Source organism: Homarus americanus, unplaced genomic scaffold (assembly GCF_018991925.1).
Source record: "Homarus americanus isolate GMGI-L3 unplaced genomic scaffold, GMGI_Hamer_2.0 scaffold31037, whole genome shotgun sequence".
Taxonomy (NCBI): domain Eukaryota; kingdom Metazoa; phylum Arthropoda; class Malacostraca; order Decapoda; family Nephropidae; genus Homarus; species Homarus americanus.
This window is the reverse complement of record NW_024722227.1, coordinates 24,433,134-24,456,638: the sequence shown is the minus strand read 5'-3', so window position 1 is coordinate 24,456,638 and position 23,505 is coordinate 24,433,134. Positions and strand designations below refer to the sequence as shown.

Below are 23,505 nucleotides of genomic sequence, written 5' to 3'. Positions count from 1 at the left end.
CCCCGATTAACAATTAGTTAGTTGGTAGGTTTAATTAGGTTAGTTGCAGAAACGAGATTTCGCAGAAATGTATATTAGAATCAAAATGAATCACAATAAAAACCTAGGGAAAAGAAAATTTGGTAAATATTCGTCCATTGGCTGTCCTTAGGTTATGGTATGAGATTATTTTTTTAATGTTTTCACTGTTTTACTCAAATCTGACATTCATTTATTTTGCAAAATAGGGTTTTGCAAAAAATTTAAATTTTCATTTTAACAAACTGCTAATATGCAAAAAATGGAGGTCAAATTTGAGTTCACCCAAAAAAAAAAAAAAAAACTATTCTCCTACTAGAGGAACCAACCAGCCTACCTAACCTCAACCTAACCTAACCTAACCTACAAGAAGGAGACAACTGACTCTTAAGTGAGGAGATAACCTCAGGTAAACATGGCGGGAACCTGCAGACAGCCAGTGAATTAATATTAATCCAATATTTTAAGCTTCAAAGTGAGTTGGGTGTTAATTCAGAAATTTACCACTTTTTCCAACTTGATCACTAAATACAGCTGTTTGTTACGATGCCATGGATCCTTTTTGTACATTTGAGAATTTTAGGTTAATATTGACGACTGACCTGCCGATGAGTTATTTGTTTTGGTGTTATTTTCTTACTTGATTTTCCTCAGTGAGTACTGATATGATAATAATTTCTTTGTGCAAATACTTCGTTTGGTAGATATCAGGTGCTTAAGAGTACACACTACTTAGTCTTCGGTAATGTGGCGGTTATATGTTAAGGGGTTAAGAAGTTAGCTAGGTGGGGTTAAAAAACCACAGTGGATATTTTGCCGTGACTGGTTAAGTTCCTATTAATGCAATTTTACTCGTGAGTGCACACTGATTGGCTAAGTAGTTTGTCAATTTACAGTAGTGACCATTCTTTCTTTGGTTTTAGAAATATGTTTTTCCGGTTTTTGATGAGTTTGAATGAATTTGATATTCATTTCCTTCCAGAAATCACTAAATTTTTTAGACCCCCCCACAATCTTAAGTGAAGATGGAGAACAAGGCCAAGATCCTTCAAAAGTCATCAAAACCATAGGAAAAAACATATTTCTAATACCCAAAGAAATATAACCTAACCTACCCCTTTCTGTAAAAAACATAGAAAAATCGCCAAAAACCAACCTAACCTAATCAGGGGCAGCAAACAAAGACACGGAGCAGGAACTGAGGGGGACAAGGCTTCCCGCCTCCACATAAACAAGGAATGGGGCCTCGATTTGTGACACACAAAAGATAATAATATTGGAAAAATAACATCTAGGTTATCCATACTTCCGACGAAAATATAATAGAAGAAAATGTCTCAGAAATTTACCTAAACATCCGAAAACATATTTATAACACCGAGAGATAGAACGGTGCACTAATGTAAAAAAAATGTACTTTCTGTTTAATATGACAGGGGGTCGAACCCCTGGCAAGAAGGTTAGGTAATGTTATTTAGGTTTTTTGGTTGGTTAGGCAGTTCTATTAGGTTCTTGTAAATGTTGCTTCTTTTATAACGATAAGTTTCCATGCACAACAGAAATATAGTGTATGGTTAGGTATGTTTATAGCTACACAACGATATGGTCAAATATGTTTCAATGCTCATCGGTACGTAACGATGAGCCAATCAGAGCACACTCATGGTAAATAGTGTCAGTAAGAACTTAACCGTCACGCAAAATATCGATTGACTAAATAAAACATTTGCAAAGCTACAACAATGTCCCTATAAAACACAGAAAATGGTACATTTTTATAATCACATTTGCTAAATTCTCAGCGGTCGGTCATCTGCCTATATGGAAGTTGTTCAAAACATATGAAAGACCATCGAAACAATTTCCACCTAACTTAACCTAAACTTAAAATCCTAAAATTTACTGGATGACCAAAACAATAATAATACCTATTTAAATTATTAGTGATAATTAAAGCAACCTAAACTACCTAACTTCATATCCTAGGTTAGAGGTTTAAGGTAGGTAGGCAGATTAAAAATCTTCAGGAAAATCCTGTATTATCATGAGGATAAGCTGTTTTCATAATACAGTACTGTTTTCGTTTTGCCATTTGTCTTTAATCCTATACCTAAACAGTTCCTTGATTTAGTGGGAATGAGCCACTGAGTACTGTACTTGCTGAACATGTGTGTGTACATTATATATCCTGTTGTATCACACTCCTGCAGATCTCATTGTTCAGCAATGATTTTTGGCACTTAGCTATCTATAGCCTGAGGATGCTGAGGTTAAGGCCACCTTGCTGCCTCTAAAGTTGTTAAAATACCCTCTAAAAAAAATGTTTTTTGAATATATTTGTAGATGACAGATATGGTATTGAAACTGCCTAAAATCTGCTTTTAAAATTGTTTAGAACATGGTAGTTAGGTAGGCCCTGCATCTGTAGTGGTGATAAAAACCAGTACAGTGTCTTGAATTATTGTTACTGCATTATATTTTACCAGGAATGAACTACTGAATATTATATATCTTGGTGTTTGGTTCATTCCTTATAGGATACATACTGTACTGCAGGCATGGGCAACCTTCTCAGTCATGGGCTGCATTACGATTTAGGTATTTTTCTAACCCACCAAAATTTATATCCTACCTAACCAAAAGTAATGTTAATATTGTATTTGCACTCCACAGTAAAACAGTTTATCGTCATGTCCACCTTTACAATATTTTCAGTTTGCAACGGTCTTTTTCCCATTTATGAAAGAAATTCTTCATAATAAATTTTTGAAGTACAGTAATATGTTAATGTTTCTTGGCATGAGTGAAGCTGTCTGGAATATGTTGATTTTTCCAACAGCTACATAATTTTTCTTGCTTATGAGACACACCCACCAGAATAATGTCTATGTTAATCTTGATGCATGAGAACTACAATGACAACCCTTAGGTACATCCACTCAGACAAGAATAAATAGATAGAACAGACAGCCAGGCATGAAGGAAGAGGTACTATGGAGAGAGACAGTCTGTCAACAAGGAAGTGACCTTTACCTTTGACCCCTGTGACCTCCACCTGTAAACTCACACAGGTTAAAATGTTAATATTTTTTACTATTTATACTTGTTTCACGGTTATATTTTCATAGTTACTTACTCTTAGGTGATGAAAGTCATGAATTGTGTGTGAAGATTTTTCTTTTAATAAATTTTGCTTTACCATAAGCTGGCTGCATCTACCTGAACTGCAGGCCACATTAAATAGAATTTCTCGATCACTCTGTGGGCCGCACAAAGACATGGTTCGGGCCCGGGCCGCAGGTTGCCCATGCCTGCTGTACATTTTTTATTTTTATTTATTTTTATGGGGAATAGCCCACCCGGGCACAGGTCATCGACCCACAACGGGGCCTGAAGGGCAGAAAAAGAAATTTAAAATAGAAAAGAAAAAGATATATTAATCTACACCACGAAGATGCCTCAAAACCAACTTTTTGAAGTGAGACAGGTTGTATGAGTATGGAAACATAGAAGAAGGCAGAGCATTCTACAGTGTGGCTGTGTGAGGAAAGAAGGATGTACTGAGGAGAGAAGTTAGAAAAGTGAGATCAACCTCAAAAACAGAAGCTTTCAACTGATAATTATTTATTTTTTGACAACACAGAGAAGCTGTGCCACAATCCTTCATGATAACACATAACATAGACCATCCAAGCCTAACTTATGGTCAGTCCTAAAAGACATCATCATTACTGGCTGGGACAGTGTGGTTGATTTGTGTCATATATTGTCAGAAAAGAAACGAAGATTTTAAAAGGTGTTTTTGTACAATCCGATTTATTTGTATACTTGCAGAATTAATATCAGTAAAAATCCTGTCAAGATATAACCAAACATAAAGTGGCAAATGTAAACCTATAAATATACAGTAATGCTCCACAATATTGTCATCATCCTCAGTATTATTTCACCATACAGTTCACATTTGTGTTTATCATTTTTATTGTTCTCTAAGTTAATGTAAACTGCTAGTGGGACAACAGGAGTGCACTTGCTTCTCACTACTGTATCCCGGGTTTAAACCTAAGGCAGATGTGAGGAAGGTGTTGTCCATTGCTATACCTTCTAACATAATTTTCTCTGGTGTTCTGTGTTAACATTGGACTCATGAAGGGCAAACTCACCAGGGAACAATGGGGGGATTAATCAAGCCACTGACTTTCTTCCCCCTTTCAAGATGTTGAATTATGAATTATATCAGTTTAATTAAAATGTTTCTATTTTCTTGTGTATTGATGTTGAAGGTCTGTCTTTACTTAGAGTTCTCATTCTTTCAGCACCAAAAAACTACTTCCAAAGACGAGAGTTCTCCTTCACACTTGCTGATGATATATATTTGAGGTACCAGTCATTTAGAGACCAAGAGGATATGGAGAAGGAGGTCAAGAAAAATTGTCCACACAAGATTGATATTGGTGCCATCTACAATTCCAAGTGAGGTCATTGTTCATGATGGTATACTAAATTGATGCGTTGGGGTCTTATGGAAGGGAAACACTGCAACAAGAACACATGTGATAAGACAGAGGGAATGAGTGTTGTTTAGGAGAGAACATTACACACAAGCTGCTTGCGACCCTGACCTGTACTGTGGCAGAAAAAAAAACTACTCAGAATAAAGTGATAGGCTACAAGTTTTATTCCAATACAGTGGGGTATGCTATAATGAATCTAATTGGTTCTAGAACCTTGTTCGTTATAGCATTCGTTCGTTATAGGATTAATCCGTTCCAGGCCCCCAAATATAACCACTTAACACTGAAAAATATAATATAAAATTGTAAAAATTGTAAAAAAGTGCATAAATATGCATCTAAACCCCTGAAATAAAGAATATCATTAATACTTGTAATAAAAAAAAAAAAAAAATAAGTAATGTTCGTTGTAGGAGTTTTGTTCGTTATAGCATTCTCAATTTTATAGGTAAAACCGTTCGTTATAGGAATATTCGTAGTAGGAGCCGTTCATTACAGCATACCCCACTGTATTTGCATTTAGATGACAGTAACATGATTGGTTATGGGAGAGTGTACAATCAAAGACAAAACTAGTGTCGTGGTTTTGTCCGAAGATTAAATATAACTCGTGAAACATTATGAGAGCCCCCTACCACAAGGCAGAGTGCACCAAAAGTTTAGCCCTTCGGCATATGTTTTCACCAAATTTCACGACACGACTTTTGTCATTCATTGTACAGGACTGATAAATCTAATTAATTAATGATATGACCTCTGGTTTAATGTGTTGTGTATTGAAACAAGGCTGTAGGACTTCACTCTTGTGATAAAAACATACAAGTACTGTACCTAGATATTCTGTATGGCCCTTTGTCCTTGATAGTTCAAAGAAGTAATGATTATAGCTGTTGAAGACTTCCATTGTTCCCCCAATCAATTTAAAATGGTAATTACAATCTTACATCATTGTAAAGTTTGGGCCAAACAAAGGTCAGAGGTCCTTTCTCATGTTCAAAATTTTTTTATTGTAATTATAAGGAATCTTATTTCCATCATTACAGACCCAAGGATCACCGCACCGTTCACATGTTTGCACCACAAGAAAAAGAACTTGTTTTTGACATTGATATGACAGATTATGATGAAGTAAGTCATTACACACACACACAGTTTTGTATCCTGGTGGAAACATTGTTCTTTGACTCTCTCTGTACAGTATATGTCCAGATCCTCACCAGTATATAAGGGATCCATTCGTCCTCACTGAGTACTGCTCTCATATCTGGGGTGGCTCTTCTTCTGTCCAACTGTTAGATAGGGTGGAATCCAAGGCATTTCGTCTTATTAACTCTCCTCCTTTAGTCGACAATCTCTCTCCCCTTTCTCTTCGCCGCAATGTTGCTTCACTCTCTCTCTTTTACAGGTACTTTAACGGGCAGTGTTCAGGGGATTTGGCATCCTGTGGGTTCGTAACACACGTCTTGCCCGCGGTGCCCACCATTTCTCTGTTGATATCGGTCACACGAGAATAACCCGTTATAGTACCTCCTTCTTTCCTCACACAGCCAAACTGTGGAATGCTTTGCCTTCTTCTGTGTTTCCATGCTCTTACAATCTGTCTCACTTTAAAAAGCTGGTTTTCCGGCATCTTCGTGGTGTAGATTAATACAGTATAACCTTTTTTTCTATATTTTCAATTTCTTTCCGTTCTTTTTTTTTTCACCTCCCAAGCTCCGTTGTGGGTCGTTTGACCTGTGCCCGGGTTGGCTAATTCCCGTAAAAAAAACAAAAAACAAAAACAAAAGAACTTGATGTGATCTGTTCAGTTTATTCATTTAAGATGGAATTCTCACAATGGAAACGATTACATTACCATTTGCTTCCAGAGTCAAGGAATAATGCAGTACAAATAGATTTTAACGTTCGTGTTTTCCTGAAGAATTGTGTTACAGTTTATATAGACTAACCTGGGTGTTGAGGAATGCTACAAATGTCTTGCTATGGTGTCAATAATGTGAAGCAAAAGGTAAGGATTGTTATCATCATTTTTTATTGCATTTCTAGTCTCTAATACTAGACCTTTGGAAAAATATTACCGAATCACAAGTATTCTTCATAGTTTCTGAGGTGCATGAACTGCTGTGGACCTCTCCTTAGTTAATCTTTTAATGGACCACATGGAGATTAGGTATTCAACATACTTCACTTGATGACTAAACATTTTAATGCTAACCTAACCTAATAAAATTTTATTTAACCAAACTTACCGCCATCCAGACAGTGTTGGGGTGTTTAATCATCAGTTACCGTCCTCCAGACAGTGTTAGGGTGTTTAATCATCAGTTACTGTCCTCCAGACAGTGTTAGGGTGTTTAATCATCAGTTACTGCCCTCCAGACAGTGTTAGGGGTGTTTAATCATCAGTTACTGCCCTCCAGACAGTGTTAGGGTGTTTAATCATCAGTTACTGCCCTCCAGACAGTGTTAGGGTGTTTAATCATCAGTTACTGCCTCCAGACAGTGTTACTTAAGACAGTGTTACATCAGTTACTGTCCTCCAGACAGTGTTAGGGTGTTTAATCTTCAGTTACTGCCCTCCAGACAGTGTTAGGGTGTTTAATCATCAGTTACTGTCCTCCAGACAGTGTTAGGGTGTTTAATCATCAGTTACTGTCCTCCAGACAGTGTTAGGGTGTTTAATCATCAGTTACTGCCCTCCAGACAGTGTTAGGGTGTTTAATCATCAGTTACTGCCCTCAGACAGTGTTAGGTGTTTAATCATCGTCATCAGTTACTGTCCTCCAGACAGTGTTAGGGTGTTTAATCATCAGTTACTGCCCTCCAGACAGTGTTAGGGGTGTTTAATCATCAGTTACTGCGTCCTCCAGACAGTGTTAGGGTGTTTAATCATCAGTTACTGTTACCCTCCAGACAGTGTTAGGGTGTTTAATCATCAGTTACCGTCCTCCAGACAGTGTTAGGGTGTTTAATCATCAGTTACTGCCCTCCAGACAGTGTTGGGGTGTTTAGATCATCAGTTACTGCCCTCCAGACAGTGTTGGGGTGTTTAATCATCAGTTACCGTCCTCCAGACAGTGTTGGGGTGTTTAATCATCAGTTACTGCCCTCCAGACAGTGTTGGGGTGTTTAGGGTGTTTAATCATCAGTTACTGCCCTCCAGACAGTGTTAGGGTGTTTAATCATCAGTTGCACCCTCCCAGGCTTGATGTTAGGGTGTTTGTCTTGCCAATTTACCTCCAGACAGTGTTGGGGTGTTTAATCATCAGTTACCGCCATCCAGACAGTGTTGGGGTGTTTAATCATCAGTTACCGTCCTCCAGACAGTGTTGGGTGTTTAATCATCAGTTACTGCCTCCAGACAGTGTTAGGGTGTTTAATCATCAGTTACTGCCCTCCAGACAGTGTTAGGGTGTTTAATCATCAGTTACTGCCCTCCAGACAGTGTTAGGGTGTTTAATCATCAGTTACTGCCCTCCAGACAGTGTTAGGGTGTTTAATCATCAGTTACTGTCCTCCAGACAGTGTTAGGGTGTTTAATCATCAGTTACCGCCCTCGGAACCCAGTGTTGGGTGTTTAATCATCAGTTACTGCCCTCCAGACAGTGTTAGGTGTTTAATCATCGTTACTGTCCTCATCAGTTAGTCCTCCAGACAGTGTTAGGTGTTTAGTCATCGGTACTGCCTCCAGACAGTGTTAGGGTGTCATCAGTTCATCAGTTACTGCCCTCCAGACAGTGTTAGGGTGTTTAATCATCAGTTACTGTCCTCCAGACAGTGTTAGGGTGTTTAATCATCAGTTACTGTCCTCCAGACAGTGTTAGGGTGTTTAATCATCAGTTACTGTCCTCCAGACAGTGTTAGGGTGTTTAATCATCAGTTACTGTCCTCCAGACAGTGTTAGGGTGTTTAATCATCAGTTACTGTCCTCCAGACAGTGTTAGGGTGTTTAATCATCAGTTACTGCCCTCCAGACAGTGTTAGGGTGTTTAATCATCAGTTACTGCCCTCCAGACAGTGTTAGGGTGTTTAATCATCAGTTACTGCCCTCCAGACAGTGTTAGGGTGTTTAATCATCAGTTACTGCCCTCCAGACAGTGTTAGGGTGTTTAATCATCAGTTACTGCCCTCCAGACAGTGTTGGGGTGTTTAATCATCAGTTACTGTCCTCCAGACAGTGTTAGGGTGTTTAATCATCAGTTACTGCCCTCCAGACAGTGTTAGGGTGTTTAATCATCAGTTACTGCCCTCCAGACAGTGTTGGGGTGTTTAGTCATCAGTTACTGCCCTCCAGACAGTGTTGGGGTGTTTAGTCATCAGTTACTGCCCTCCAGACAGTGTTAGGGTGTTTAATCATCAGTTACTGCCCTCCAGACAGTGTTAGGGTGTTTAATCTTCAGTTACTGCCCTCCAGACAGTGTTGGGGTGTTTAATCATCAGTTACTGCCCTCCAGACAGTGTTAGGGTGTTTAATCATCAGTTACTGCCCTCCAGACAGTGTTAGGGTGTTTAATCATCAGTTACTGCCCTCCAGACAGTGTTAGGTGTTTAATCTTCAGGTGGAATAAACCAAGTACAGTAATTATGACTAGATTTATTAGTCCTTTCTCATGAGCATTTACTAGACATTTATTTTGAGTAACTTGAAGAGAGAATGAGAGAGAACAGAGCCTCTGGTGACAGTAGCCTTTGATTTTGTGCTTCAGGTTCGGACGTGTTGTTCTGGTGCAGAAATATGTAAAAAATGCTGGAAATTCATGACCATTGCTGTCAAGATTTTGGATACTGCTCTAAGAGGTAAGTTTACTTGAGTAATACTGGTATTGAGAATTTTGCACAAGCTCAGTACACTAAGATTGTTAAGAGAAGTAAACATGCAGTGTAAATATAGAATCACCATTTACATACTGTATACAGTAGAACGTCGATTTAAAGCGATTCAATTTAAAATTATTGATTTAAAGTGATGCCCACAATTAAGGACAATGTTTCAATTTAAAGCGAATCTTTCCTATTTTGCGCGAGTCAATCTGGTGCAACATATTTTAAAATTCGTACCTAATGTTTATCTGAGCATGCTACACTGTCGTAAGGGCAAAGCTGTACTGTACATGTACTCAAAATAATTATGTACAGTTTTGTTCAGAATTTCATGATACACTCACAGTGGAGGGTGCATAGCTCTTTGCACCCTTCCTGGATGGCAGGTCACTACACCTGGGAACTAGCAGACGAGAGGACGAGCATCAACTCCTAAACCACGTCCATGCCCAGTGGGAACTCTGCAGGCATAGGCCAGAGTTTATGTGTGACTGTGTGTCTTCTATGCCAGATAGGTTGTATCCAGTTATTGAGAAAGGGAGAGGCTGGATGAGGTATTGAATGATAATGTGGTAAATGGCTTTCAGTTGTCTTTCTAAAGTGTGAGTGTTTTATAATTGCTAAATAGACATTGATAACCATCAATAAACAGACTACAGTTTATACATACACAATATATAGAGGAAGAAAATGTTTATAACCTATTCAGGCTATTGTGGGTGGTTGTTATGGATAGTATTATTCATGGCCTATTGTGAGTTGCATGGCAGACACCAATCCAAACTCACCTTCTTGTTTTTGTCTTTCCTGCTGTAAGGAATGATTAATGGCTGCTGATGATTATAATACAGTATAATATATTTAAAAGATTTATTATTTTACAATATTTCTCAATTATTTGTATTCAATCTATAATTATAGTACCAATAAATTACTAAGAGCACAGGGACAAGTTCCCCTTGGCCTCTACAGACACACATAGATAGACGATAGAAACAGACAGATAGATACTATACTTTATTGGACACTTATATGTTGTAACATTTCCTATTTACACTGATGAAAGTCATACTTATAGTTTGAGATTGCTGAGATTTATTTTGCAAATTATGTCATGGGTAATAGATGTCACATTTTGTTTAATTGGGCAAATTCTCATTTGAATAAGGCCACAAACGCACAAATGTTCCTCAACTGGCAAACGTCTGCGAGTCTCCCGTTCCAGTGCCAAAACAATCACCAACAAGTACCCTGCAACTCTGAAACTAGTGAACGAATTTCTCTGCAACTTGTTTATAAAGTGTTTGTCTTATGGAGACGGTGCGCCACCATCCTCAGATCAACTTCATCATACACATTATATATTATATATTTTGCCAGAGAAAATGATATGTGAACATTTACCCCAGCAGTAATGGCATCCATATTTCCATTTAATATCAAGTCTCATATATTATCTGTTTGGTGTATTAGTGTTGGTTATAACAGTGATCACAAACAATAATGGGTCGTCAGTGAGGACCACTAGTATTTCCCACCACCTGTGAAAGAAAATTTGTTGTTTGAGTTTAACTAAGTGTGGCAGCGAAGGTTAGCCTGACTCAGTAAAACGCACCTGGTTCATTGTCGCTCTCCTCACACCTATTACTTGTTATTATGACCAATTCTAAAGCTTCATCACTTGTTTTAAATTTGCACCCACCTAAGCCTCGTACACATAAGTGTCAACCTGAGTGGTGCATGAAATTGCCATTGCTTTACAAGTAAATGTCACATCATTGTTCTTTCTGAGAAATATTAAAAATTTCATCAGATGACACATCTTGTTCCTAGCATGAAGTTTGATCGCCATCGACCCGCCACAGGTGGCAGGAGAGCCCAAATATGTAGCTTGAGCAGTGTTCAGTTACCAGGCCATTCACACCAATTGACTTGGTATATCCGGCCCTGACGTATATCACAAAGAAATTAAGTTTGTTCTGTTTTATTTTTATCCCATAGTTCTGACAATAGCGCTGCAATAATGCTACTTTTGAAATCATATTGTTCCAGCTTTTTACAATTAACACAGTATTGTCCATCATTAGTAAAATGTGTTATTAATCAAAAAATTAAATCTACATATTTTTCTTTTATAATTTTGATAAGGTCTCAAAAAATAATTAATAGAATAAAAAATGTTGGAGAGCCCTGACGTATACACCCAAAGGGGCCGTCATTATGGCAGTCCTGATAACTATCTACCTCGCGCACAAAAAAAAAATATACATGTGTGTTGTGTAGAGCAACCCAACCAGTTGTATAGATGAATGTAATGTCCATTGATCTTCCTGTGCATTATAGTTATTTAAATTTAAGTGAACTTGTGAGGAACTAACTATTGCATCATGTTCATTGGTTCACATCTGATTTCCACATTGTATTCTGATATTGGAATGGTTCTCTTTTTGTTGAGTTCATTTGAATCAAACTGCCCCATTGCCAGTTCCAGTGTGTGTGTAGGTGGGAGGGTCAGCGAATCAACCTGTCACCGCAGGCATATCATGAAATTCTGAAGAGAACTGTACCTGCTTTTGACCTAGAATTATTATTTTTTATTCTTTCACCTTCATATTCTGTTGCTGTTAGTTTATTTACCAGCGAGAATATTTTTTTGCCATTGGGTCACTGCTGAACGGGTAAAATAAGCTGTGATATGGGTGTACTAGTTGAATTTATGGCTATGGAGTTGATAGTGTGATGAAGGTAATGTTTAGGGAGTTTAAGAACAGTCATGGTCAAAAGTTGTGTTGTCTCTCCTGCTCCATGAACCCTGAGATTCAGACTCGTGAACCTGAAGCAGTAGACACTGATGCATTATTCTGTCCACGGATGCTTCAAATTCATGACTGAATCTCAGGGGTTCGTGGAGCAGCAGGTGAGGCAACAGGGCTTATGACCATGACAGTAAATAAAAAAAAATAAGAGAGCATGTATAATAACAGAGGCAGAGGGAACTGATGGGTAGGCGGAGTGAGGGAGTAAAGTGTATGTGTATACAGTAGTATGATTTAGCTTTGGGGATGAACTGACTTATTTTTTATAGTGGTTCTATTTGTTGTCAGAGGATTTTGGGTACCAGCATATTCTCTGGGTGTACTCTGGTCGTCGAGGTGTCCATTGCTGGGTGTGTGATGGAAGTGCTCGTGCATTATCGCAGTCTTCGAGGGTTGCCTTAGCTGAATACTTGCAGTTAATCCGAGGAGGTGACAGTGTGACCAAGAAAGTGAATATTCCAAATAAACTTCATCCTTCTCTCAAGTAAGTATTTCTTGAGGATATGTACATTCGGGGTCAAAAGTCTTGAACACTTGACAGTATTTGGCAAGTACCCAAAGATCTTAGGTATGAAGGAGAGTTTGATCCCATTTTGTGGTTCAGGCATAATATTTGATGACAGGTACAGTAGTGTTATTATTATATCCCAATCATATACCGTAAATTGCGGCGCATAAGTCGACATTTTAAGCTTGAAAAAATCTCTCCAAAACCAGAGGTCGACTTATACGCCGAGTATAAAATGTGAAGCTGTATCACTTTGTGATAAACAAGTGGAACAGCCTGCCAAACACTTGCTGTGCATCACTTAGCGTAACTCCCGTGGCCTGCCGCTAATATTTCCTACTGAAATTCATGTTTGGTAAACTTATTTAACATAGAGATTATAATAGACTACAGTGGTCCCTCGGTTAACGAGCACAATCCATTCTAGAAGGTTGCTCGTTAACCGAAACTATTGTTTCATTGGGTTTTGGGGTAATTGGTTCCAGCTCACCGAAAATTGCCTAAATTCAACCAAAAAGGTAGAAAAGTACACTTAATTTGAGGTGTGTATGTAGAAGGCTCCTGGATGATGATGATGGGAATTAGAATGGGGGTGGAGGAAAAGAGAAGGCATTGGGGTGGAAGAGAAGTCACCCCATGGCGCCATTTCACCCATAAAATTTTAGTTCTCTTGGTGTAATTCAAGATTATGTTCTTTAAATCAATTCTGCACTGCATTATATATTGTCAATATGTAAAATAAATTTCAAAATGACCAATAATTTGCTTGCAAACACAGAAAAAAGCATTTAGTTGAAGAGAGTCTCAAGCAAGATGTTACCTCCACTGAAAAGACACAAAGACTGACGCCTGTATGGTGTGTTGGCAGACTGGATGGCATGTTCAATAATTGTTAAAATTACTAAAAAATTTGATATTAAACTTTTAAAATTATTGAATAGTATAAACTTCTTGATATTTACTAAAATGGTAAGGAATTTAAACTCTAGAACCGATTACTGTACTGGCGGACTAATACTACAGCTGGTGGACCGCCAAATGCAAGCGAAAACATGTTCAGGTCAGCTCGTAAGAAACTCGTTAATCGAGGGATTGCTCGTTAACCGAAGTTAAGAATCTTATGGAAGGTAACTTGTTAACCGAAATCTCGTTAACCGAGGGACCACTGTAGTAAATTCCAGTATAATTAAACGAACACAACACCACACGCCATTTTCAACAGCTGATGGACAGTAAACAGTCAATCAGAACGCCACTAAACCCAGGCGGCCAGCCAGACAACTACCAGGTACTACGATATGGGTGCCATTTGCACAATTTTATGATAACGCTATAGATTGTGAGTTCACATACACTACAGGGGTAATGACAGTTTAATGATACATAATGGCAGTTTATTGAATATACCCTGTACACACAATGACACTGTAATCAAAGCCTTAACTCTATGATAAAAAGTTAAAACTTTAACTTCAAGATTAATTTTACTTCAAAAGTTAAATTTTATTGACAATAAAAGCATGTATGATCACATTTTAAAATCCTTCAAAGTCTGCTGTCTGTTCATAGTCTAACATAAAGAGGTCTGCATATGGGTCCGAATCACTGGAACTTCCGACTTTGTCTTCATTATTTTGCTGTCATCCTCCTCGTCACTGTCTCGCCACAACAAATCATCTTCCCCATCCATTGCATTTGAAATCCCACATTTTTGAATGATTTTACGACAGTTTCTACACGAACAGCTTCCCAAGATTTTATTACAAATTCGAACAACACATCCAGTGGTGGAGCACGCATATTACCCCCCTTCGTGAATGACTTTTCTCCCTCAACCATCCATTTATTCCACTCAGTATATTCCACTCGGTGTATCCCCCATACACTGAACAAGCCTACATGGCAATTTACTAAACCATCGTGGCTTTATGCTCTTGCTGGCATCCACTCATTACCAACACACCAACCTGACAACACTGTTTAACACTTATGGTATTCAGTTTTTAAACAGTTGAAAATATCTTATCCCCACGGCTTCCCCAGCAGAAAGGATGAAATATGACTCAAGTTTCCAGCTGAAAGTTGTTGCGTTTGCAAACTCTTCAAAGATCAGTGCTGCAGCGGATGACAGTTTATGTCTAAGCCGTGTTGCTGACAGTGTAACGGACCCATAGTTTCGCAGCTGACCGCTTGGTGTTGGTGGTGCCACTGGCAGTTTCTTTACAACAGCTGATGCAAATGGCGGATCGTAAGCCAGGTGTACTATAGTGTTCTACTATCATACTGTTTATAGCGGTACTATCAAGGTGCTATACTGGTATGCTGTGTAAACAATTACTATTTTATTGGAGGTGCTGATTTTGGCTTGGTGTTTACCAAAGTTCTTACGAAGATAACTTACTGAAGATTTTTAGCGGTTGCTTGCTGTCCTATGTAGATCCTGTCGCCCACTTCCTTTTTTGTATGAACTATATAATATACTGTATACAGCTAGACCCCGACTTACGACCGTCGGGACTTACGACTGCTGCAGTTGTGACCATTTTTTTTTTTTCCAAATGACACACGCATTTTCTATACCGAAACGTTTCCAGTTAATGTAGTCTCCATGTATAATTAGAAAATTATGGGAGCCCCATGTGCATTCAGCTGACTACATTAAAGGTAAGTGCTCAGTCACACTGTATCCATTCCTCATTATTTGTTTATTTTATTGCACAGTACTGTATTTCATTGTAGATTTTTTATTTAATTTTTTTTTTTTTTTTCTCTTTATCTATGTCGGACTTACGACCATTCGGACTTACGACCTGGATTTGGGTCCCTAACCCCGTCGTAAGTCGGGGTCTAGCTGTATATCAAATATTGAAAGGTATTACGGCCAGAGTCTTGATGAAAGTGGCGTGGCCTTACTACACACTGTCGCCTATGTTTGAGCCTTGGGGGCCGACTTATATGGCTAGTATAGAATTAAACCTGAATTTTTAACTAAAAATCTTGAGGTCGATTTGTACGCCGCAATTTACGGTATAACTGAGAAGTAAATGCCAGATATTGCTATGTGTTCAAGACCTTTGACCCCGACTGTGCATAAGAAGTGTAATACAGTATTGTATGGATAGTTTGTCAGGACTGATTTTTTTTCTTTTGCTGCTCCTTGTAAAGATAAATATTTAATTCATACTTGTGAAGGTTTTGTGTTTAGTCATTAATACAGCATTGTATTTGATTCACAGGCGTGCTGAAGGAATTGCCAAAAAATTCTTCAATGATCTTATTTTATCAGACCAAGATCTTTTAGGCACTCCACAACTTTGGGGTAAAGTTCTTGCATTAGTTCCTGACCCAGCCCTGCGTGAATCTCTGGAGAATACTATGCCCCAATGTGTCAACTCTCAGCAACGTTGGAGCACGATCAAAACTGAGATTAACAGAACTCTTAGTAAGGTATATATGTATTACCTAAATTATCTGTGTACTCTTATATATTTGAACCAAAAGTTTTAAGGCAAACAAGACCTAGCTTTTCCTTACAGGTGGATTACAGTATTGTATACTCTATTCACTTCAGGTAGACATCTGGGACAAATGAAAGGATATTTGTGATTGGTGGACACAATCGGGGTAAAGGGTGGGTGGGAGAGTGGAGAGGTAGAATGCAATTTGGTTACCTACCATTCGTCGACCGCACGTCGCTAGTAAAACACTGTCTCAGGCACAAAGCTCAACTATATGCACATTAGAAATAACACTAAAAATCTCCCTGATATATTTTGGCCATTGAAGTAAAAACTGTGCCTTGTGCTGTTGGTGAACCGTCATCAAGTTTTCATTTCAATCTATTAACACACGAAATTATAGAGATTATCAATGACCAACACATTCAGGGAAGAATGTACTTGTGCCTCTCCATTTTGCATGTGGGAAAAAAGAAGAAATTATGATGATTATGATATTTATTTGCTAGAAAATATTGCTCATTATTTGTATTGAATTCATATGGTTAAAAAGTAAAGGAATGGTGGCCAAGTGAATAAACCAATTGCCTCCTGCCCACAGTTTCCTCACATACTGAAAAATGGCTTAGTCGTATCCACACCACCCTTAATGAGCATCAGGCCAACAGAATCCACTTTCTCTTTTGATCAGCTTCAATATTCCACCTTCCAGTATGTTGTGTTTGTAGAAGTTTTAGCAAATACTGTAAGTTTCTTATTGGTTTATGTTGTAAAGGATTCCACAGTAAATTTAACCTTAATAGACAAAAGCTATGGTAATTATTACTATATTTCATATTTTTCCATAGTCTGAGCACAAGAAAGGTTATCGGCCATATCTACTGACTGAAATCATCCTTCAGCTTGTTTATCCGAGGCTAGATATACACGTCACAAAGGGCCTCAACCACTTGCTGAAGTCACCTTTCTGTGTCCACCCGAAGACAGGTCGTGTATGTGTATGTTTTGACCCACTCAAGGCTGAACAATTTGATCCTATGGCTGTACCACATTTAAGGTTAGTGAGAGATATTGTGAGTGAGCGTGTGTGTGTTATCACACAAATCAAGTGCTTGTGGATAAAGTATACTGTACATATATTGTGATTAGTATTATGTGTATTGTTCCACAGTTAGTGAGTTGGTTTTTCTGCAATTTACTCTGACAAACTGACATTATCCACAATAATGCTAACAAGTATTGGGTTTCAAATTTTCAGATACTATATACAGATTGTTAGATAGATAGTCAGTAATAGATAGATAATAAAAGCCTTACAGATTCACATTGGTTCTGCATGTACACTCGCTACAAAGAGTATCTTCAAATTTTTTTGCTAGACTATGACACAATGGACGAAGGATTTTGATAACCCTACCAAGACAACAGGAGTCACAGTGTTCATTTTAACATCCATCGGACCCCACTCTGGTTGAAGCTGTAGGTTCAACTCTGGTTGAAGCTGTAGCATTCCATAAAGATATCATAGCTGCTGTTACTGAACCTGAAGTTGTTGCTGAAGCTGCTTATGATGCTGAATTTGATGGTGTCGCTGAAGTTGATAGTTTAGGCCTTCGAATAATAAAGCTGTCGATAGAACCTTGCACAGCTGCTTTCTTTTCTCATTATACATCTTTATGTAGAGGTCATATACGTTTATCATGTCCCTGTTCATTTTAATGCTGCGTTCTGTTAATGGACCCACTTCAGAAAATATTTTCACTGCTTGTTCCGTATAATGTCCACAGACCTCTCACCTTTTTCATATCGTTTTAACACATCTAGCTTCTTGGCTAAGCTTGTACACTTTCTTTTAGCTTTTGAACTAGTAGGTAGTAGGCAACTTTCAAACAGGGAGGTACTACCGCCTGGGAAGATATTGGAAGCATAATGTATTGCCTAATGGTAGACCCTGCTGCCATATGGCACCACAAAAATTGTGACTAAGTCCCAGGTTGCTGATCTGACTTTCTGCCTCATTTACACACAATTGCAGGGTCTCAATTGTTTCTCTTACTATTGATCTTTTTTTTTTAATTTTTGTACAGTGAGTTATGCTATAACGCGTGTTTTGATAACGCGAATTTGCTCTAACGCGATTTATGAATTAGGAACGATATTTGTATGACGCGAACGCTTGTTTGCTATAACGCGATTTTTGCTTACTATTTCTCCAATTTTGTGGTACTGTATTAACTGTGAATATAGTAAAGAAGAATATCAACAAGAAGCGTTCTGGTGATAGAATTCCCGGTGATGATCGTAAAAGAAAGGATATAACACTTGAAGAGAAGCTCGATTTTATCAACCTCAAAATCACCCTTCTCCCCCATCAAGTAAAGTGTTACATTTACTGTATGATTTCATTATTAGATATGAATGTAACATTTATTTAGACTGTGCTATCCTTTGTGTTAGGCTAACTACTAAATTTTTTCGATTTCGAGTAATCTGCACCTAACCCTATTTTCTCCATAAGCCCTGTTATTTCTATTACGCGATTTTCTATAACACGATATTTTACAAGAACACAATTATCGCGTTATAGCAGAACTACCTGTATTTATTTATTTATGGCTCATTATTATTATTATTATTTAAAAATATTAAAATTTTTATTCTTATTATTTTCTTTTATTATAATAGTTATTTGTTTTTATATATTTTATATTAATTTTATTACTATTTTATTATCATCATCATCATCAATCATCAATCATAATTATTATTTTTATTTTATTATATTTTTGCCCCCCAGGCCTTGATGTGGGTTATTAAAAATAACCTGTGCCTGGGTGAGCTAATGCCGGTAAAAAAAAAAAATAATCTGCTCGGGAACACATCCCTATTTAACCCATGTATTATTCCCTCCATTATAGAAGTTTTCGCTATACGAGCAGACTCCAAGGAACGTATCATGAGATTTAACTGTTGTTTATTGTCGTTTTGACTCGGTATTTTCAGTCAGCTGATGGAGGAGATCAGCAACTATGATGCAGGTAAGACAGATGAAGAACGTGGAGCTGTGGCCGAATACAAGAAAACCTCCATGAAACAGTCTATAGATCTCTTTGATTCCTTCCTCTCCAGCTTGGGCAAGGAAAATGTTGCGAGACGGAGAGAAGAGAGTGGTAAGATATTGCTCAAGTTAACCAATCTGATTGTTAGTAATTATAGAATGGTCATCGATATGATTGTCACAAATTAAAGTAATGGTCTCAATTAATCATTAGTGTACAATATAGTAAAAACCACATACAGTATACATTTTAGTTTTAATCTGTGAAGTGGATCAGAGGAAACAGAAGCCCTGAACAAGTGGTAGGAAGTAAAGAGGACACACACACATGCACACACACACACGCACGCACGCACGCACGCACTCACTCACTTGCATTACACTAACTTATATTTTTCAGATATGAAGCTGGATTTTTAACAAGTGATCAAGAATCAGGTGTTGGTGTTTCGTCCAGAGCACAGGACCATGTTCAGGAAGAATTACATGTATGGATATTATGGCTCTGTTATAGGTGTGAAATGGACTCAGAGTAGTATAAGTTTACAGTGGTTTGCTTTTAGAGAAGAAAATGGTAACATCAAATCGAATCAATTTGAATTATAGGTACACAGAAATGTATGAATTTATTGATAGTTTTGTTTTATTACAGTATTTGTTATGATCTAATGCTGTTTTATATGTTTTGACAACTCATTAACCAGTAATTAGTTACTAAAAATATGCCTTTGTTACTATACAGTACAGTACTACAAATTATTTGTTCTTCCACATTCACTCCACCACAGAAAATGGGAAGCCAAGATCAGCGCTAGTTCAACAGTATTCCTTATTTTATACACACAGCTTGCCCTTCAAATTTGCGGATTTTTATTTCACGGACCTCGATTATTCACGGATGACACCCTGGATGTACCCGAGAATGTCTAAGGGTAGTTTTAAAGTTGCCGGCACCTTGTGGCCGGGACAGGGAGCCATTTGTTCTAGAGACAGTAAGTTCCTTTACCTGTATTGTATATATACGTGTGTGTAGACACACGCACACAAAAAACATAAAAAAAATAATAATGGGAAATCCTCTCACAAATAATCAGAAACAAATGTATTAAAAATGTTGAGTCTACCCTCAAGTCCACTCCTTGCTTTGTTATTGATAAAGCACGGAGTGGACTTGAAGGTAGACTCAACAATTTTAATACATTTGTTTCTGATTATTTGTGAGAGGATTTTCCCATTATTATTTTTTGTATGTTTTTTGTGTGTGTGTGTCTACACACACACACACACACACACACACACATATATACAATACAGGTAAAATAAATAATTGTTCTAAGGGCAAACACATAAAGGGAATATAAATTTCTTTGTACACAAGCTAAAATGTAACACCTCCCCCCCTCCCTTGGTCAGCAAATATTATTTGTGGATTTGGCAATTCGCGGCAATTTTGAGAGCCTAATCCCCGTGAATTTGAAGGGCAAGCTGTATTTTCATACTTGACACACTTACACTGCCTATCCCCATATAATAGAATAAAAACTAATTTATGATGATGTTTCATAAATTCGGCAATAGCTGGGCGCAGGTGTCAGGTATCATCTGCGGCTTTATGTATGTGTTGTGGTTGGACCTTTTGCTGAAAGATGGCAGTGCATTCAAACTCTTGAAACATAGTTGATTTAAGCAGGGAATAAAAAAAATTTTTGACAACGTGGACTACAGTCGATTTTTACAGTGTAGCACAATAATTTTAAAATAGACTACAGTTGATTTGTGCAGTGAGAGAATTAAACATAATATTTCGACAGGTTATAATAATAATGGGGACTCAATTCTTTTATGAAAAATGTAAGGAAGGTTGATGGTCGAGTTATAAAATCAGTCTAAATAAGTAAAAGATGTTTTTTTTTTCTCTAAATGATCCTGAATTGTTTATCCAACAGTTTGTTTAAATAAATATACAGGGTATATATAAAAAATGTAATACTGGTGTGTGAGACGTGAATGGAGCTGTCTCTCACATCCATGACAGTGGAATTTTCCACCCTGAACTGAGCAAAGTTTTCTGAGTTGAATTTCTCATCTCACATGGTTAGACACAAGAGCTGTAATTATATATGCAAACACCACTGTATATGTTCTATATACAGTATTGTAAATAAGCAAAATAATGTATACTACTACTGTACTATATAGTATATTCTGTACTCACCATTAGATGCCTACAGTAGGCATACACTGTCCACTCTGCTGAATGTAATACGTAATTGTAATACTTTTTACGTCTTAACACTTGTAGTGGAGGTGGGGTGAGGGATTAGTGGTCTCATGACCTGAAGAATGATGTCTTGAATAAAGACGAAAGTTAAGGTGTTCCAGTGATAGCCTTTTCCTGTACATATGGTACTTTCACACTTCCTGAATGTACAGTACAGTACAGGAAAGCCTCCGACAACGACGGTTCTACTAAAAATGACAATTCATTTTTAGGACCCAATTCAATTTACACCATTATTTTCTTCATATTTACAACGAAAATAGAATAAAAAATAAAATAAAAGTACATTTTCATATAAATATTAACTAAATCCCGATATGTATTATACAAATAAAAAAAAAACGCCTTGCGCACGTAGGCTGCCGGGCTTGTGAGTATTGACGCTATCATCACTAGTATAAACAGCCGCAGCTAAACAGGAAAAGGAAAAAAAACTTTTTCAGGTTTCTTACGGCATTTTTGCGTCCCTATTCAACATGAGCCAGAGAGCAAGTGTTGGTAGCATTGGTTCAAAAGCTAATAGAAAGTGTATAAGCTTAGCCGGGAAACTAGATGTGTTAAAACGATATGATGAAGGTGAGAAGTCTGTGAATTTCTGTCTGAAAAATCCCTAAGAGAAAGGCAAAATGTCCCTTCGTGTCCCTAAAGTTCAGCAAAATATCCCTACACGTCCCTACATTTTATATTGGAGATTCGTATCGTTATAGTAAGGTTTATTAAGCTAATTTAGTCCCAACCAAGATATTTAAAATCCCACAAACACCAACCTTTTATTGGGATATAAAATCAGTAAAGAAAAACACATACTTTCAGCACTGGAATATATTGACACCAGTGATTTATATAAATGTAAAACTAAATGGCAAACTGGCTAGCTCCTAGTAAAGCCTTAGATGAATGAGGCAGAGAAGTTATTAGTCCTTTGCTCTGGCAAATCATGACTAGTTTTTTAAAATCATACATATGTTGATTATGATACTAAAGGTAACTTTCATCACCCTCCTTGGCAAAATCAATGCAGGTTTTGTCTTTGGATTTCAAATTTGAGTTGATAAACAATAAAGAATCTACCAATTCTGGTCCCATTCTATTGCGTTTCTTTGTCTTGGAATCAACCATCATTGAGAAAATTATTTCGGTTTCTGCATTTGAGTGTGGTAAGGTCAGTACCAACTTTGCAAGTGAAGCAATGTTGCAAAATACAATTTGGTCACTAGTTTGGAACTGCATGCAGGACAGAAGGCACGGTAGGGGTCATCTTTAACTGGAGAGAGCCAACCTCGAAATTCTTCTTTCTAAAAAAAAAAAGTAGATGACTAGATATGCAGTTTTGCTTGACATGTTATATCAAAACTGCATACCTAACTCTACGAAATTTAGCCTAATGTCCTAATCTTTATCCATTATATCAAAACACACCCCCACTCTCTTATAATGCTTTGGTTTAAAAAAAAAAGAAGAAAAAAAAAAACATCAAGATCCCCAAGAGTATGGACACCTTCATGAATCTGTATCATTAGAAAATTACCTCTGTCCAGTCTGGTCTAAAACGTTGCTTTTGCTTTGGTGATTTCTATTCATTTGGAAGTTCATTTCTCTTCCGTCTCGATTTCTTTGGTGCATCAGCCATAATTTTACTAACTGCTCCAGTACAGCGACAGTTAGGCTTATGAGTGACTGGACACTGGCGTGCGTCAACCTCGTGAGGGTTTGAGGATGACTGAGGGGCCAGGGCTGAGATGTACTGGAAGAGACTTGTACAGGAACGGAACGGGTGAAACCGTTTTACCTGTTCGGTTCACTGAAAGGGCCGTGAGTGACTTGACGTTTGTAGCCTTAAAATGAAAAGGTGGGAAATTTCTGGCATATTTATAATGACGTAATTCACGGCAAAATAGAGAAAACTTTGGATTTTTTTGTTGAGTCTAAAAGTCTCTGCGTTTCTAGCTATTTTGCCTGGGCATCCCTACGTCCCTACGAGCATGGAAAAGTTCAAAATGCCCCTATGTTTAGGGACATGTCCCTACAGTT

The 23,505-nt window shown here is 37.6% G+C and overlaps 1 protein-coding gene across 1 annotated transcript; it reads left to right on the top strand.

Annotated features, from left to right (window-relative positions):
• Positions 1-1,658: 1,658 nt before the first annotated feature.
• On the top strand, positions 1,659-20,159 carry LOC121862651 (DNA primase small subunit-like). Its single transcript, XM_042360972.1, has 9 exons — positions 1,659-1,683; positions 4,335-4,491; positions 5,576-5,660; positions 9,239-9,329; positions 12,458-12,653; positions 15,914-16,124; positions 16,984-17,192; positions 19,139-19,305; positions 19,594-20,159. The coding sequence occupies exons 1-9, from the start codon at positions 1,659-1,661 to the stop codon at positions 19,611-19,613; spliced, it is 1,161 nt and encodes a 386-aa protein (XP_042216906.1). The 3' UTR covers positions 19,614-20,159.
• The last annotated feature ends 3,346 nt before the right edge of the window (positions 20,160-23,505 follow it).